The sequence below is a fragment of the Panthera onca genome, chromosome E1 (assembly GCF_046562875.1).
Source record: "Panthera onca isolate mPanOnc1 chromosome E1, mPanOnc1 haplotype 2, whole genome shotgun sequence".
Lineage (NCBI taxonomy): Eukaryota > Metazoa > Chordata > Mammalia > Carnivora > Felidae > Panthera > Panthera onca.
In genome coordinates this window covers 59,297,844-59,314,913 of record NC_138352.1, presented here as the reverse complement: position 1 = coordinate 59,314,913, position 17,070 = coordinate 59,297,844, and the positions used below count along the sequence as shown (strand labels likewise).

General features: G+C 37.3%; 1 protein-coding gene across 11 annotated transcripts in view; it reads left to right on the top strand.

Moving 5' to 3' along the window:
• GPATCH8 (G-patch domain containing 8) overlaps positions 1 to 17,070 on the top strand; it is a 100,650-nt gene that overhangs the window by 43,479 nt on the left and 40,101 nt on the right. For 6 of the 11 annotated variants that reach the window (XM_060645902.2, XM_060645904.3, XM_078437072.2 and 3 more), the window contains 2 exons: positions 14,223 to 14,290; positions 16,501 to 16,587. In XM_060645902.2, coding sequence (XP_060501885.1) covers positions 14,223 to 14,290; positions 16,501 to 16,587 — 155 coding nt within the window. Of the gene's footprint in view, positions 1 to 4,821; positions 5,068 to 12,097; positions 12,143 to 14,222; positions 14,291 to 16,500; positions 16,588 to 17,070 lie in introns of those variants that run through there. The other 5 variants (XM_060645907.3, XM_078437073.2, XM_060645905.3 and 2 more) reach the window with 2 other exon arrangements.

The window sequence follows — 17,070 nt, the reverse complement described above, 5'->3', positions numbered from 1 at the left end:
ACAGTTGCTTTCTGTGTAGGAACATGTCTGTCTCTTTTGTTGATATGTAAGAAGCTTCTCCAAAGTTCTACTAGTGTATATGGAATGTATTTCTAGATTTCTCATGTGTCTTTTTCTTAAAAATATTGATTTAGATTTTTGAGAATGAAATATAAACATATTACTTTGTAAAACCTTTGATTGAAAAATATTGTGTCAAGATCCATCCATGAACTAAGGTATTCCACTGTGAAACTTTAAATGGGCACACTCTGGGATATGCCTATATATTTATTCGTATTTGCTTGACTATGCAGAAAAAAATCCTTGTAAAGGTAGATTCTGAAGGGAAACTGAGTTACTTTTCACTGTATTCTCTCTTTTTTTTCAATGTTTATTTTTGAGAGAGAGAGAGAGACAGAGAGAGAGAGAGAGAGAGACAGACAGACAGACAGTGCAAGTGGGAGAGGGGCAGAGAAAGAGGGAGACACAGAATCCAGAGCAGAAGCAGGCTCCAGGCTCTGAGCTGTCAGCACAGAGCCTGACACGGGGCTCGAACCCACAAACCACGAGATCATGACCTGAGCTGAAGTCAGATGCTTAGCTGACTGAGCCACCCAGGTGCTTGGCTTTTTACTATATTCTTTTAAAATTTGATACAGTATACTTACATTGCTATTTAAAAATACAGAAAATTATTTCGAAAAAGAGTAGGCGGAATTAAAGCAGAGTAGAGCAGGGTGTGTTTCTTTGGTTTTATATATATGTGCCAGCCATCCCCTTTGGCTTGCAGTTTCGGTTAGCAAATAAATGATGAATATAGTTGGGTAGGGCCTATATTACCTAGTAATAACAGTGTTATTACTACTTTTATGACTGAAGGAAAACTAGACTTGGATTGAATACAACAGAAATATGTAGTGTTATAATTTAGACTTTATTGTTAAATTAGAATGTTGATCTTTATTTATTTTTTTTTAGTGTTTATTTATTTATTGTGGGGGCAGAGAGAGAGAATTCCAAACAGGCTCTGCACAATTTGCAAGGAGCTTGATGTGAGGCTTGATCCCATTAACAGTGAGATCATGATCTGAGCAAAAACCAGGAGTCAGATGCTTGACTGATGGAGCCACCGAGGTGCCCCAGAATGTTGACCTTTTAAAACTTCACTAACTTCCTAAGAAAAATCATTCTTTGATTGAGAAAAATGAGTTTTCCTTTATTTTATATTTTAAGTAAACTGTACCCCCAACGTGGGGCTCGAACTCATGACCCTGAGGTCAAGAGTCATGTGCTCTTCTGACTGAGCCAGCCAGGCGCCTCCATAAATTTTCCTTTAATATTGTAATGATATAGGTAAATTTTATGGATAGGGTCTTTGTAAAATCTAAGTTGCTATCTTTCTACGTTAGTTTACTTTTGAAATTTATTTTCCTTTAGGAAAAGGAAATTACATTGAGTACACATTATATGCAGAACACTGATATAGAATCTAAATGTTTTGTATGTTGCACTTAATGATATAGGTATTAGTGTACTCATTTCATAAATGAAGAAACAGTTTTAGAAAGGGCATACAGCTACAGAGTTTCTGCCATTCAAGTATAAGCACAACTTTGAAATCAGTGGTTTTTTATGTATACCTTTGCCTTTCTCAGAAAAAGCTGATAACTGAAAATAAGAGTAGTTGGGGGAGGACAGACATGTAGCTCCCCCATATCACAAAGGTATGGATTGTCATACTTGAAGTGGGTCTAGCTGAAGGAGCCTGTAGCTGAATTACCTCTTTTTCCTGCTAATTAAATGATCTTCTCAATCTTTACACAGTTGCCAAAAGCAAGCATAATTTTTAGTAGTTCATGTATCACATTTAGTAAGATACAGATTCTATAGAACCTATGACCTTCTGAATGAAATTTCATTAATATAAACAAAAGAGGAAGCCCATTCAGTAAATAAAATTAGAATTGGCAGTCTGCAATAAGAGGTCTGGGTTTTAAGGCTAGACTAAAAAGGAAGAGGGATTAGGGAGAGAAGAGGAGATCATGAGCTCAGTTGCTGTATAGACTATTTGTCTCAATATAGAGATTGTCACATTTAAAAGATACGTCATAAGACATTAAATATATGTTAAGTTTGTGGCAAAATAACAGGAGAAAAGTGGCAAGTTTTTCAAATGAATATTTGGAACAGATAAGTTACAGAAGTCCTATTTTATCATTCGCGTCCCTTTTTTTTTTTTTTTTTTTAACTATGAAAAGATAGAATGAACCAGTTACAGAAGCAGGTTGGACATTATCAAGGAAGATTACTTTTACTTTTTTTTAATGTAAAAAAAAATTCATTTTTGAGAGAGAGAGCATGAGTGGGAGAGGGGCAGAGAGAGGGAGACACACAAAATCCAAAGCAGGCTCCAGACTCTGAGCTGTCAGCACAGAGCCCGACACAGGGCTTGAACTTGCGTACTGCAAGATCATGACCTGAGCCAAACCTGAAGCTTAACCAACTGAGCCATCCAGCACCCCAAGGAAGATTACTTTTTTTTTTTTTTTAAAGGAAGATTACTTTAAAAGAGGAACTGGTGAAGGATTACATGGAATTATTTGCACGTTATTGAATACTTTGTTCAAGAAACCATATAATGAATATATATAATATTATAAAGACACTACCCTTACTCCTAGAGTTTGCTGTTTATTTTCGGAGTTAAATGCGGGAAATCTTAAAGAGTAAATGCTGTAAGTCCTCAGAAGAAGGAATGACTAGGGAAGACTTCACTGTGAAGTCTTGAGGAAGGAGGAATGGATATTACTAAAGATAGGAAATACTTGTGTACACAAGGTGATTACAGTTGGCCAAGAGTAGGCATGACTGGTTGGAGTAGAGAATGCCCACAGAGCAGTGGATTTTTTACTTTTTTTTTTTCTTTTAAAGAAGAACCTCTCCACGTATTTTTTTGATGTTGAACCTTAATATATAAAGGCAGGGGTCACCTGGGTGGCTCAGTCAGTTAAGGGTCAGACTTCAGCTCAGGTCCTGATCTCACGGTTTGTGAGCTCAAGCCCCAGTCAGGCTCTTCACTGACAGTGTGGAGTCTGCTTGGGATTCTCTCTTTCCCTCTGTCCCTGCCCCTTCCCCCCGCCCCACCCCTATATAAATAAACTTTGAAAGGATAAAAGGGGGGGGGGTGGATGACACAGTTGTTTTGGTTGAAGCAGAGTCCTGGGTCTCCAGAAGCAGTTTGGAAACCATAAGTAGAAGGCAGTGATAGGAAAGTGGTTTGAATAGGCACAAAGCAAATACTTATTGTTTACCATGTGCCAAGCACTTAAATAGTTAATTCTTACAAGTCCGTGAAATAATTATTGTTATTTTCAGTGTGCAGGAGGAGAAACTGAGGCTTAGAGAAGCTTAGTAAGTTGCCCAAGAATAAGCAACCAGTAAACAACAGTATCAGAATTCAAACCTTGGTTTTTCACACTCTAAAACCATGCTCTTAACTACCCACACTGAATGCGAGGCTTTAATACTATACCAATCTAGAACTTTATTTTGTAAACCAAAGGCAGTTTTTGATCAGAGGAGAGACTTTCATAGCAAAAAGAGATATTAAAGATAATTTTCATTTTACAGATGGAGGAATTTAGGCTTAGGGTTCTAAAATGTCTTTGTAATAGTGCTGAAACCCAGCCCCAATTCTCTGATTTATGATCTAATTTTCTTCCCAGTATACCAGCCAGGATATTTGTGGTGGAATTTAAGTACTAGAATGTTCATGATATGTCTGAAGATGAATGGAAGACCATTTAGAAAGTTGTCACGGTATAAGATGATGAGGACTTAGAGTGATAGCAATGAAGAAGATGTGGGTATGAAGGATGATAAAACATCAACCAAGAAGCACAGTGTACAGTTAGTTCATGCATGCATCTGACTAGCAAGCCCTTGTTCACTGGGTTTAGTGATACTCCTTTATAATAGCTACTAGCATTTTATTAAGTGTTCAATGAGTGCTTGCATATGGATTCTCTAATTTAAATGCTCTTTGAGGTAGATATTGTTCCTGTGTTTCAGATGAGAAAATTCACATTCTGAGCCATGCTTTACCCAAGACCTGGTAGTAAATAAGTGGTAGAATAATGGTGCCAAAAGTATGCTTTTAATCAGTATACTATAATGTACTTAAAGTCTATGTGGTGGCTCACTTCTCTGTTCTGGAAAGATACAATGGTGGTGAGAAATGCAAGTATTACAGAATTGAAACATGGAGTGGTTATTCTGGCCAAAAAAATTCACAGGTAGCTGTGAATGTGGTATTTTTTTCTTAGGGCACTTTAAGGGATGGTTGTTTATTGGTTTTTATAACTTCTGTCTTATTACTCTAATTTTCTCCCGTATTATTCATATTTCTCTCCTGTAGCAGTTTTAATATTCTTATATAAATAGTGTTTTTGTGTCTCTTAGCCCTCATTAGACTATAAACTTTTGAATGATTTTGAATGATAATAATTGTGCATTTACATGTTCTCTGTTTTCTTTTTTAATTCTGCATAAATTTATTGAATCCTTAGAATATGCCAGATTTGTACTAAGTCTTAAGAGTTCGAAGATGGGGTGCCTGGGTGGCTCATTCAGTTAATCATCCAACTCTTGATTTTGGCTCAGGTCATGATCTCATGGTTGTGAGGTGGAGCCCCACATCAGGCTCTGTGCTAACAGCACAGAACCTGCTTGGGATTCCCTCCCTCCCTCCCTCCCTCCCTCCCTCTCTCTCTCTCTCTCTCTCTCTCTCTCTCTACCTCTTCCCCACTCATGTGTGTTCTCTCTCAAAAAAAAAAAAAAAAAAAAAACCTTAAGTGTATTAGTGATTTGGGGTCTGAATTCATATAATACTGTTTATTTTTCTTTGTAGTCTTTTTTTCTTTTGAGAGAGTGCACGTGAGTGGGGGAGGGGCAGAGAAAGGGGGAGACGGGATCCAAAGCAGTTTCCTCGCTGCCAGCAGTGGGCCTGATGCGGGGCTTGAACTCCTGAACTGCGAGATCTTGACCTGAGCTGAAGCTGGACACTCAACTGACTGAACCACCCAGGTGCCCCTATTTTTTCTTTATAGTCTTATTCTTAGCCTGATTTTATATTGTTTCCTACTGCATTACTTATGAACTTCTTTGACTAGGTTAATTTGAATGATTAAAATGAAACTGGTTTATGTAGAAATTGGGTTACTTATTTAGGCAAGAAAGTGGAGTGTCCAAGAAACTTTTTAAATGAGCAATATAGAGCATACAGTGATGATGCTATTTTTGTAAATAGACTAGTCCAACCAGGTAGAAATACTTGAAATTATAAACATTCACTAGTGAACCAGTATTTGATAAATAGGAACTAAGAGGAAACAAAATTGCTTTCAATGGTATATGGATTCTTAGAGTTTAGGACTGTAAAAAAAATTTTTTTTCCTAGGGATGCCCTAACATCTCTGGACTCTTAGCAGAGAGTCCAAAGGAAATAAGGGAGATTTTTGAGTAATTTCAATCTACTTGACATTCTGAATTCTTATATTCCATGCAGAGTTCATCTATTATAAATGGGACATACCATGGATTAATATCTTGCTATTCAGTACACATACATAGCCACTATTGTCTTCCTCCACATGCCAATAAATAGTAAAACATTTTGACAGTGTTTATTCAATTTTTCATAAGCTGAATAATTTATTAGATGATTTGAACTATATGTTTAATTTGGAGAAGTTCTTGCTAAAATTATGCTTCTTTAAATTTATACTTTTGGCTTAGATTTAATATTTGTGTAACATTGCTTTTCAAACTCAGTCTCATTTTGTTAACAGAATTATATGTGGGAAAGATTTTTGGGTAATACTTGGGTTATTGGTCCTGGGTAATCACTTTGTCCCATCTGTAAATAGGATTGTTTCATTATCACCAATTTGTATGTAAAACATTACATTTTTGTCACAGCTTCTGTTTTAGAGCATCGTTCATTTTATCTTGGAAGTGAAAGGAAAACAAATGATTTTAATTTTCTGAAGCCTTAAGGAGGTAAATGGTTTAGAGTCCAACAACATCCTACATGGTGATTTATGGTTTCCAAAGCTTCTTCTGTTTGTTATATCTTGATCTGCATACCGATCCTGAGACCTTAGGGGAGGCTGTGGAGACTCAGGCTCTGGTTGTCAAAGGTGACACAAATGCTTAGAAATGATCTCTTATTGGAGAACTGAGATTTTGTAGCCCAGCTTTTTTGGGGACTACCTAGAAAAATATAGAAAGGAAAAAATTAAAGATGAACTGGGGAGAAGGTAATGTGGAAAGTAAAGGAGGAGAAGTTTAAATGAAGGTGGAAAGTCTTTTTTGGGTTATTGAGTGATCCTGGAATAGTAAAAAATTCTCAGTGTAGTTATGGAAAAATAACCAATAGTAAGAGAATATAACTCCAATAGGGTGTTGGATTGTTGGATTATTAGAGTGCCATAGGACTCGCTACTATCCACATAACTCTCCGAAATATTTTCTACTCAGATATTTTCCACTCCTTATAGCTTAAGAATTGAAGTGAGCCGTGGTGCCTGGTGGGCTCCATCGGAAGAGCATGTGACTCTTGATCTTGGGGTCATGAGTGTGAGCCCCACATTGGGTGTAGAGATTAAGTACTTAAAGAAATAAACTTGAAGTGAGCCTTAGCGAATATTAAGTCTAACTCCTTAAACATGTAATGCCTGTTTCTCCCTGACTGCTAACGAGCGACAGTAGATAAAACAAATTGAACAAGCCTCTCATGAACAGTAATGCAAAATTCAAATATTTCTTTATAATAGCTTACATATCTTTTGAGATATGGAAACCTGTATAATATGGCCGTGTGTTCTATTTGATAAAATAATTACTTGATTACAAGACAGTAAATTATCAGTATTTTGTGCATTAAGCAGAAAGCACCATGATGACTAAATATATAGACCTGAACAAGTCCTAGACCCACTATGAACATGTTCATTCTTTTGAGTCAACAAATGCTTTTTAACTGAACACTGCTCTATCCCAGATCCTGTGTCAGTTATTCAGGATACAAACAGAAGTAAAACTCAGGGCACAGAAGTGTTACCTAATTTTTTTTTTTTAATGTTTGTTTATTTTTGAGAGCGAGAATGAGAGAGAGTGAGCGCAAGCAGGGGAGGAGCAGAGAGAGAGAGAGAGGGAGACACAGAATCTGAAACAGGCTCCAGGCTCTGAGCTGTCAGCACAGAGCTTATCCCGGGGCTCAAAAATTCACAAGCTGTGAGATCATGACCTGAGCCGAAGTTGGGCACTCAACCAACTGAGCCAATCAGGCACCCTTAACCTTTTTTTTTTTTTTTTTTTTTTAACTAAGGACCTAATATTCTTTCTCCCTCTTCCCCCTGAGCCCCATGTTTTGGGTTATTTTAACCTGAAATTGTATTTATTAAATTGATTTTCCCATTTAAAAATTTTAAATTGATCATAATGGTTAGCATGAAACAACCTTCAGTGAGTCAAGAGATTTTTAGCCCAAACAGGGGTGCCTGGGTGGCTCAGTCTGTTGAGTGTCCAACTCTTGACTTTGGCTCAGGGTATGATCTCACAGTTCGTGAGTTTGAGCCCTGAGTCCAGCTCTGTGCTGACAGTGTAGAGCCTGTTTGGGATTCTCTTTTCTCCACCCTCTCTCTGCCCCTTCCCCACTCACACTCACAGGTGCATGCGCATGCTCTCTCTCCCTCTCCCTCTCTCTCTCTCAAAATAAGTAAACTTTAAAAAAAAATTAGCCGAAGCAATCTTACCTGGAGTAAAAGTTTGATTTTCTTTAGGTGACTTTTTTTTTTAATTGAAAGCATCTCACAATTCCATTTATTAATCTTTTCTAAGGGCTTGTGTATCTCATGTCATCTGTGGATGACATGTCCTTTTCAGGTTTAACATTCTGATTCCATAAAATGTTTACTGAACCCTTTTTTTTTTTTTTATTTCTTTGTATTGTTTTTTATTTATTTTTGAGAGATCAAGCACTAGCAGAGGAAGGGCAGAGAAAGAGGGAGACACAGAATCCGAAGCAGGCTCCAGGCTCTAGGCTCTGAGCTCTCAGCACAGAGCCCTATGCAGGGCTCAGACTCACAAATTGTGAGATCATGACCTGAGCTGAGGTTGGATGCTTAACCCACTGAGCCACCCAAGCACCCCACTAAAGCCTTTTGCCCTGTCTTTGTCCTCATTTACATTTTTTTAATTATTAAAAAATAATAAATTTTTTACAATTTATTTTTGAGAGGTAGAGAGCAAGCAGGGGAGGAGCAGAGAGAGAGGGAAACACAGAATCCAAAGTAGGCTCCAGGCTCTGAGCTGTGAGCACAGAGCCCAATGCGGAGCTTGAACTTATGAACTGCGAGATCATGACCTGAGCTGAAGTCGGTCATTCAACCAGCTGAGACACCCAGGCGCCGAATGTCCTTGTTTAGTAACATTTAATAGTAATAGTAATTTTTATATTAATATATATTTATAATATATTTTAATTATTAATACTAAATTATTAATCACAGGCTATGTGATTAAAATTTAACTACTTTATCTTGTAAAGCTAGCCCTGATACTTTGGTAAGATGGAAGGATGGGGATTCTTTTAGGTCACAGTTAAATTTCTGTGCTCTTAGAAAACATCTGTATTTGAAAATCAAAATAATCTGGTTGTTGTATAGATCACTAAACAGGCTATGGCAAGAATATAGTTAGTTTGGTAGTATTGGAGAATTTGAATTCTGTTGAGTAGGAAGTCTTTTTTCCTTTTCTTTTTTTTAACGTTAATGTCTATAGGAATAATATGCTTGATGTTTCCAGTTAATGTTTGCAGGGAGATGGCATATATCATATTAGAGTTTAAATGATGCTGAAAGTAACCATTCTTTTTATGATACCAAAGACTATTCTTTTCAGAAGAAATTTGCAAAAATGAAACTTTGGCTTGGAAATAGATATACCATTTTTTCTCTGTTTCTGAAAGCTGTATCACTGTTTTAATAATGAAATTATATTTAAATACATTAACATAGCTTAGTATATAGAGTCCTTTTTTTTTTTTTAAGTTTATTTATTTTGAGAGAGAGAGAGAGAGAGAGAGAGAGAGAGAAAGCAAGCAAGCATGGGAGGGGCAGAAAGAGAGAATCCCAAGCAGGCTCCTCAGTGTCAGCTGTCAGCGCAGAGCCTGAGAACTAGGAGATCATGACCTGGGTTGAAACCAAGAGTCATACACTTAACTGACTGAGCCACTCAGGCACTCCTAGAGTCCTCTATTTTGAATAGTTTCGCAAATCAGAAAATATTTCATACATGTGTTTGAGTTGCTTAAAGTAAGAAAGATGTCAGGTTAGGTTCTTGGTCTTAATCAGTTTAATGGCCTTTTGGAAGTGAATATTGTGACTTTTGATGGCTTTTACTTATTTCTGCTTTATTAGGGTCAGTCTTTAAAAACAATTGTAGACATCTTAAGATAACTTAAGATATTTTTAAGCTTTTTCAGATATATACATTTAAGCTTTTTCAGATATATATATAAATGTTCTGTTCCCCGCCCCCATGCCAGAAGTTTAAGTTGGTAAGATAATTTTGTTTAATTATAGGTAATTACTGGGGTTTAGGACTTTGTTGATCATTGCCATATGCCCAATGCCTTCCAACAGTGTAGTAGCAATTCAACAAATATTTGTAATGAATATTTGTTGTTGAATGAATCTTAGTAAGGGGAAAGACAGCAGAGAGAAATTGAGGTGTTCTTGTATCTGTTGACTATCCAGCCAGTGTTTTAATCACTTTGGAAGCTTCTTCATTTCTAATTTGTTTCTGTAGGGAAATCCTATATGTCTTCTGATTCTGAAGTGTGACTGATTACCAAATTACAGTTGTCCTTTAATATTTTCTTCTCAATTGTTCTATTCCTTGAGTTTTTCTCTTTAAAAATAGCGTTTCTCAAAAAAGTATTTCTCTTCAGTCCAGTTCTTTGGGCCAGTTTTGTAGATTAATATATCTTTAACTATATTAAAATCAAAAGTGATTCATGAGGGATTATTCTCAGAAACAAGGTGGCTATAGTTAATCAGTGAATTTTTGTATTTGGCCTTATTCTCTTCTCTCTCTTTAGTTATGATAAGTCATAATAGCTTCACGTTTTTTAAACGTTTATTTGTTAGAGCATGAGTAAGGGAGGGGCGGGGGGGGGGGGGATAAAGAATCTGAAGCAAGCTTTATGCTCAGCACAGAGTCTGACATAGGGCTCAATCCCAGGACCCTGAGATCATGATCTGTGCCGAAATCAAGAGTCCGATGCTTAACCCAGGTGCACATTTTAGCAAGAGATGCTTATATGCACACTTTAAAGTTTGATTTAGAAAATATGAATATCAATTTTTCCCCATCATATGAATACATTAGTATTGGCATATTGTAGATCTGGTAGGGTTCCTCCCCCCGCCGCCCCGCTTCTCCATTTGGCCGGATCACAGAGTATTTATTGATCTTTGGCTGAGGAGGACAATTTCTTTTATAGAAAATATTTAGTGTTCTGATTGAAGTTGCCTCCTTTGGAGTGAAATAAGTAACAAAATGTTAATTTAATGAATCTTAAGAGATATTTTCTCCTTTAAAAGAAACAAAGAGTAGGGAACCTGGATTTAGTTCAGTTTTTTAAATTTTATTTTTATTTTTTAAACATTTTATTTTTAAGTAACCTCTACACCCAACATGGGGCAGGGACTTAAAACCCTGAGATCAAGAGTCACATGCTGTACTGACTCAACCAGCCAGTAGAACCCCCTAGTTCAATTATTTTAAAAAAGAAGTTGAGTTTTCTAAAGAATATCCTATCAGCAAACATTTGGTTGCTACCTACCTTTTGAAAAGTCATCACTATAAGTTGTTATTCAGGTGTTCCACAGTGGTGTCTTTATGATGGGATTTGTCATTAATCACGAATGAATGGAGAGGATTTTTTCCTTGGTTTGGACCCTCTTTAATAATGGAAAGAAATTGCTGCTTGGCCCAGGCAATAAAGTCATCTTCAGACTGTTTTTTGTTTTGGGTGTTGTTGTCACATATATGTATAGATATTTTTTATAAGTAAGCTCTACGCCCAATGTGGGGCTTGAACTCAGGACCCCAAGATCGAGTTGCATGCTCCACCGACTGAACCAGCCAGGCACCCCTGTATTTTTTTTAATTGAAGTGTAATTAACACACGGTGTTATATTACTTTCAGATGTGCAGGATGATTCAGCAGTTAAGTGTAGTTCTCTGCTGTCACCAAACAATGTTCTAACAATACCTTCAGATTATTTTTGAAGCCAGACTGTTTGTTTTCTGTGATGAGTTACCTCTGAGGGGATTAATTGTAAATGTGACAGCCATCTTGATGCCACTTTCTGGAGTCCTGGTCTCCTTCAAAGCTTGGCTTTGTTGTATGCAAAAAGATGTTGGCAAGCCTGGGAACACTTCATTAAAAGGAAGCAAATTTCTGAGGAAATTTACTTGAAGAGTTTTATTCATTCATATCAGAACTCTAATGCACATAAGTTTTCTAAGCACTTAGTGTACAAGGTTATTTTCCAGACCTCTTATTTATTATATATTTTTTAACAAGGTCGTGATGATTCCCCTCCCAACCCACAGATCCTCTTAGAGTTCTTTTACTGAAGGAAATGACTTGATCACTGTCCAGTTGATCTGTCTTTGATGTTATTTCTTCAAGAAGTCTGAAGTTGGGCCCTGAATACTGATTTACCAGAATGGATAGTTAAGTGAGAGATTGGAAGCTAGAGCGAGTTCTCACTGTAACATGCCCCCCTCCCCCCACCGCTCCCTGCATTATTAAAGAGGAGGTTGGACATATTCCCGAGTAACCGCGCAAAAATCTCACACCCTGGTCAGACCAATGTGGAAACAACTGCTGGAGCTGGAAGTGTCCTTCCTCTGTCTGCAGCTGAAATTGGGGGAGGGACAAACCAATAATTATTTTACCCCTCCTTATCTGCCTGCTAGAAGGCCTGTTTCCTGCCCTCATGGTTTCTGCCTAACAGATGGTGTTTCTTTTTTACAGCATTATGATCCTGGACTTGTTGTGGTGATGGTAAACTTAGCAGTGGTAATTTTTTATTTTCAGACTGAATTACTCCTTTTGTCATCAGTGCACCAATATGTTAGGCTTACTTTCTCTGTTGTAGCCTTCATCCTTCTGCTTGGTCTTTTTCATTTTCCTTTCCTTTCCTTATGCAACTTGTCTGATCCTTGTTCATTAAAGGGTAATGTTAAGAAGGGATGTATCTGTTTGTGTTAGAACTGCCAAAAAAATCAGTTAAAACATTAAATTCTAATACTGTCAAAAACTTGATTTCCCCACAATGTAATGGGCACTAGCACTTGCTACTGCAATTTATAAATAAATTAAAACAAACTTTGACTGCCTTAGGAGGCAAAAGTACTAATGCAGAGTTCATAAACAGGGGTTTACAGAGGTAATGAATTTGTACCAAAACTTTCTTGATTCTTGCAAAACAAATTCTGACAGACTGAAAAAACCAAAACAAAACCAAAAAAAGGAAATTTCTTTGACATTTCTTTTCAATTCTTTCATTGGACCATTTGTGTATTTTACCAGTAAATCCCTGATTGAGACGTTATGAAAGTGATATTGCACCTAGGAAGTCATTTTTATAACCTGTCTTTAATTTGGTCCTTTTGCTAAAGATTGCAGTCACTGCTTATTTATTATACCATTGGGCATAAGGTAGTAATGCATTTTCATTTTGTTTAACTGGCAGTCTTTAACAGTATCTAAAAGAAGTCTGTATTTTAGAACTTTTTTCTCTTTTTTTTTCTGGCATGAAATGGTCTTTATTAACTTCAACTTTCACTGTTAATTATTCCTAATTATCTCCTTATTTATTGTTTGAAAACAATAATGAGATACTGGTGATAAGTAAACTTCTGAATTTGTTTTTCATTATGTTTTAAAGACAAAAATTACACACAAGTATGGAGCAACTGGATATGAGTGGTTGCCAGTCACTTAGAGAATAGTTTCTTCTTTTTTCTCCAGGACTCCAGTCATGAATATAGCATTTATTTATTTATTTATTTATTTATTTATTTATTTTTAATTGGTTTTGGTAATACCTCAGATTTAGCCTGACAAAACTCATCTTTTAGCCCAAAGGTATAATACATATGTGTGTATAACAACAACAAAAACACAAAAAAGCAAACAAAAAAACAATTGTTTACACCAGCCTGAGTGAAATGATGAGGGAAGTAAACATTGTGTTTTTTCACTAAAGGTGTGCAACGGATAAGGTAAGTAAGTCCTCTTTTCAGTGGGCTTACATCACAATAAAAAGCGCAAGTTGTGATGTAAAACAGCTGTGGTAGTAAAGTGCTTGTCTGCCCCATTTTGCTTTGTTTGGCTGGTTATGAGTGGATTAAATATACATTAAAAAAAATCTCCAGCATAGATTGATTAGTTAAAAGTCAATTTTCTTCGCAACTAGTCCTTTTCACAGCTTACCAATTGCTATAGCCAGTGTTAAATCCACTCTGGAAAATGGGATCTCAGAGCACCAGTTCAAAAGTAAAATTTGTCCCTAAGGGCAACTAACTGTTGCTTTTTATTTAAAAAATTTTCACAGCCCCAGTTAATTGTAAAACATCTTTTGAAAACAAAAAAATATTAAACATGCTGAGTTGCAGTTACCTAGTTGCAGTTTTCCTGTATCATGTTTGAAACAGTGCCCTTTTATTTAAGCATGTAATTTGAAGTATTTGTTACTGGTTTTAAAAGTGTATGTGGGGGGATGTCAGTAGATAGTAAGAGTGAAATGATTCTTAATGGAAAGTTATTTGGGGGTCTTTTTAAAAAGCAATTTCTGAAGTTTTTGATTTTAAATCTCCTGGTGCCATTGCTTAGAAGTGCTTTGCATTATTTATTTAATTTTGCCATAGTAATCTGGAATTATTTCCAACTGGAACGTCAACCAAGGTGGTTAGTTGGGCTTAAACTGGGAGAGGTAGGTTTGGTCGTAAGCTGTGAGAATGGCTTGTGTTTGGTTCACTGTAGCTTTCTGGTCTCTGCACTCCAAGGCAAGATCTCTAACCACCCAAACCCAATGTATGAAGTGAACTGTTGGCTTAGCTTTGCCTCTTACCTTGATTATGTGTTCCTGTTACAGGGAGAACAGATCCCATTCCGATTGTCGTCAAATATGATGTCATGGGCATGGGTCGCATGGAAATGGAGGTAAATTGATCTCGTTAGTTTATTTTTTTTAATGTTGTATTTATTGATATTCCAAATTCAGTTGCTAATGCAAGAATACATTTATCACAGTACCCCAGTGTTTATAGCAGCACTCTCAACAATAGCCAGATTATGGAAAGAGCCTAAATGTCCATCAACTGATGAATGGATAAAGGAATTGTGGTTTATATACACAATGGAATACTACGTGGCAATGAGAAAGAATGAAATATGGCCTTTTGTAGCAACGTGGATGGAACTGGAGAGTGTGATGCTAAGTGAAATAAGCCGTACAGAGAAAGACAGATACCATATGTGTTCACTCTTATGTGGATCCTGAGAAACTTAACAGGAACCCATGAGGGAGGGGAAGGAAAAAAAAAAAAAAAAAAAAGAGCTTAGAGTGGGAAAGAGCCAAAGCAATAAGAGACTCTTAAAAACTGAGAGCAAACTGAGGGCTGATGGGGGGTGGGAGGGAGAAGAGGGTGGGTGGTGGGTATTGAGGAGGGCACCTGTTGGGATGAGTACTAGGTGTTGTATGGAAACCAACTTGACAGTGTATTTCATATATTTAAAAAAAAAAGAATACATTTATTAGAATGTAGTGTTAATATTTTTCTTTGGTCATTTAAAAATATATTGTACATTCTGGGGTGCCTGGGTGGCTCAGTTGGTTGAATGTCTGACTCTTGATTTCAGCTCAGATCATGATCCCAGAGTCACGGACTCAGCACTGAGCATGGAGCCTGCTTAAAATTCTCAGGGCACCTGGGTGGCTCAGTCTGTTAAACATCTGACTCTTGATTTCAGCTCAGGTCATGATCTCACAGTTACTGAGTTCAAGCCCCGCATCAGGCTCCTTGCTGACGGTGTGGAGCCTGCTTGGGATTCTCTCTCTGCCCCTCCCCACTCACATGTGTGCTTTCTCTCTCAAACTAAGTAAATAAACTTAAAATTTCTCGTGGTACCTGGGTGGCTCAGTTGGTTAAGCATCCGACTTCAGCTCAGGTCATGGTCTCACAGTTTGTGAGTTTGAACCTACATCAGGCTCCCTGCTGTCAATTCAGAGCCTGCTTTGGATCCTCTGTCTCCCTCTCTCTCTGCCCCTCTCCCGCTTGCACTCTTTCTCTCAAACATAAAAATAAACCTTTAAAAAATAAATAGAAATTCTCTCTCCCTCTGCCCCTCTCCCGCACTCATGTGTTCTCTCTAAAATAAAAAGTTAAAATATATATTTTTAAAAATTTTTTAAAAATTGATTTATTTTGAGAGAGAGACAGTGCAGGTGGGGGAGGGACAGAGAGAGAGAGAGAGAGGGAGGAAACCCCAAGCAGGCTCTGGACTGGCAGTGCAGAGCCCGACATGGGATTCGAACCCATGAAACCGCGAGGTCGTGACCTGAGCTAAAACCAAGATTCGGATGCTTACCCGACTGAACCACCCAGATGCCCCCCAAAATATATATTTTTTTTACATTCTCACCTACTGCTGCTTTTGAGGCAGGTAGATGACAGATAATTCCCCTATTTTAACAGAGGCATGAAGAAGTTGGATGTTGTGGTTTTGTTTTGTTTTGTTTGTTTTTTGTTTTTTTAGAAGAAGGCGCTTGCAAGCAAGGGAGAGGCAGAGGGAGAGGGAGGGAGAGAACCCCAAGCAAGCTCCATGCTCAGCACTGAGCCCTATGCAGGGCTCAATCTCATGTCCCAAGCTGAAATCATGCATTGGATGCCTAACTGACTGAGCCACCCGGGCGCTCCACGAAGCTGAATGTTTTGCCCAGGGTTGTACCACAAGGCAAGATCAGACTTCAAACCCAGACCCTGGTGCTCATTTCATTAGCCATTGTTGTTCAACTCTAAACATGTTTGTTGTGGTAGAAGCTTTGCCCATGTGTACAGCTGTCATCTGTGATACCTTCTTTTCATTGCCTAAAATCTTTTCTCCATTCATTCCTAATTCTTTGGCATTAAACGTTGAAGTAAAGTCTGTTATTATCAAAAATGTGCCTGTTGGGAACCACCAGCACAAAAGGATTAATTAGCTATTTTGCACACATATTTCTTGTGAGATGACAATAAAGCAAGAGGTGGCTGAGTTTATAATATGAAGTTTTTAATTTCCATGCAATACTGTAGTTGTACAAATGACTTTTTAATAGTTAATTGGGGGTTCTTTAGGAATGAAGACTAATTATATCTATTTTTGTGAAGCTTGATTATGCTGAAGATGCTACCGAACGGCGCCGTGTCCTAGAAGTAGAAAAAGAAGACACAGAAGAATTGAGACAGAAGTATAAGGTACTTAAATGAAGCCAGTCTTGCATGTTGGGTGCTCACACTGAAAGAGGTACTTGTTTTGGTGAAGAGGATCTCTTTTGATTACAGCATTTATTTGACATTTGGTGATGATTATTAGTAGGCCTCAGGTTTCTGTTACTTGCCTATTTGTTGCCTTTGTAAAAACTATAGAGCTAATACTCTGTTGGGATGATTGCATTTGTATTTGAAAACACAGTGCCTGGTACACAGTAGGTGGTAGTAGCAGTAAAAATTGTTATTTAAGATTCCTTTGGGAACTTGAAAGTATTGCTAAGCCTTTTATTTTTCAGCGGATGAGGTATTTTAAGAATAATAAATTGAGAACTTTAGTATTTTCCTTTTTAAAGGATTAGTTACAGAAAACTGCAGTTTAAACCATATTGTAAGTTAGCTTTCAAATAGACTGGCCAGGGAACATGCCTTTCAAGATGTACTATGCCCAATCTCTACCAAAAAAAATAG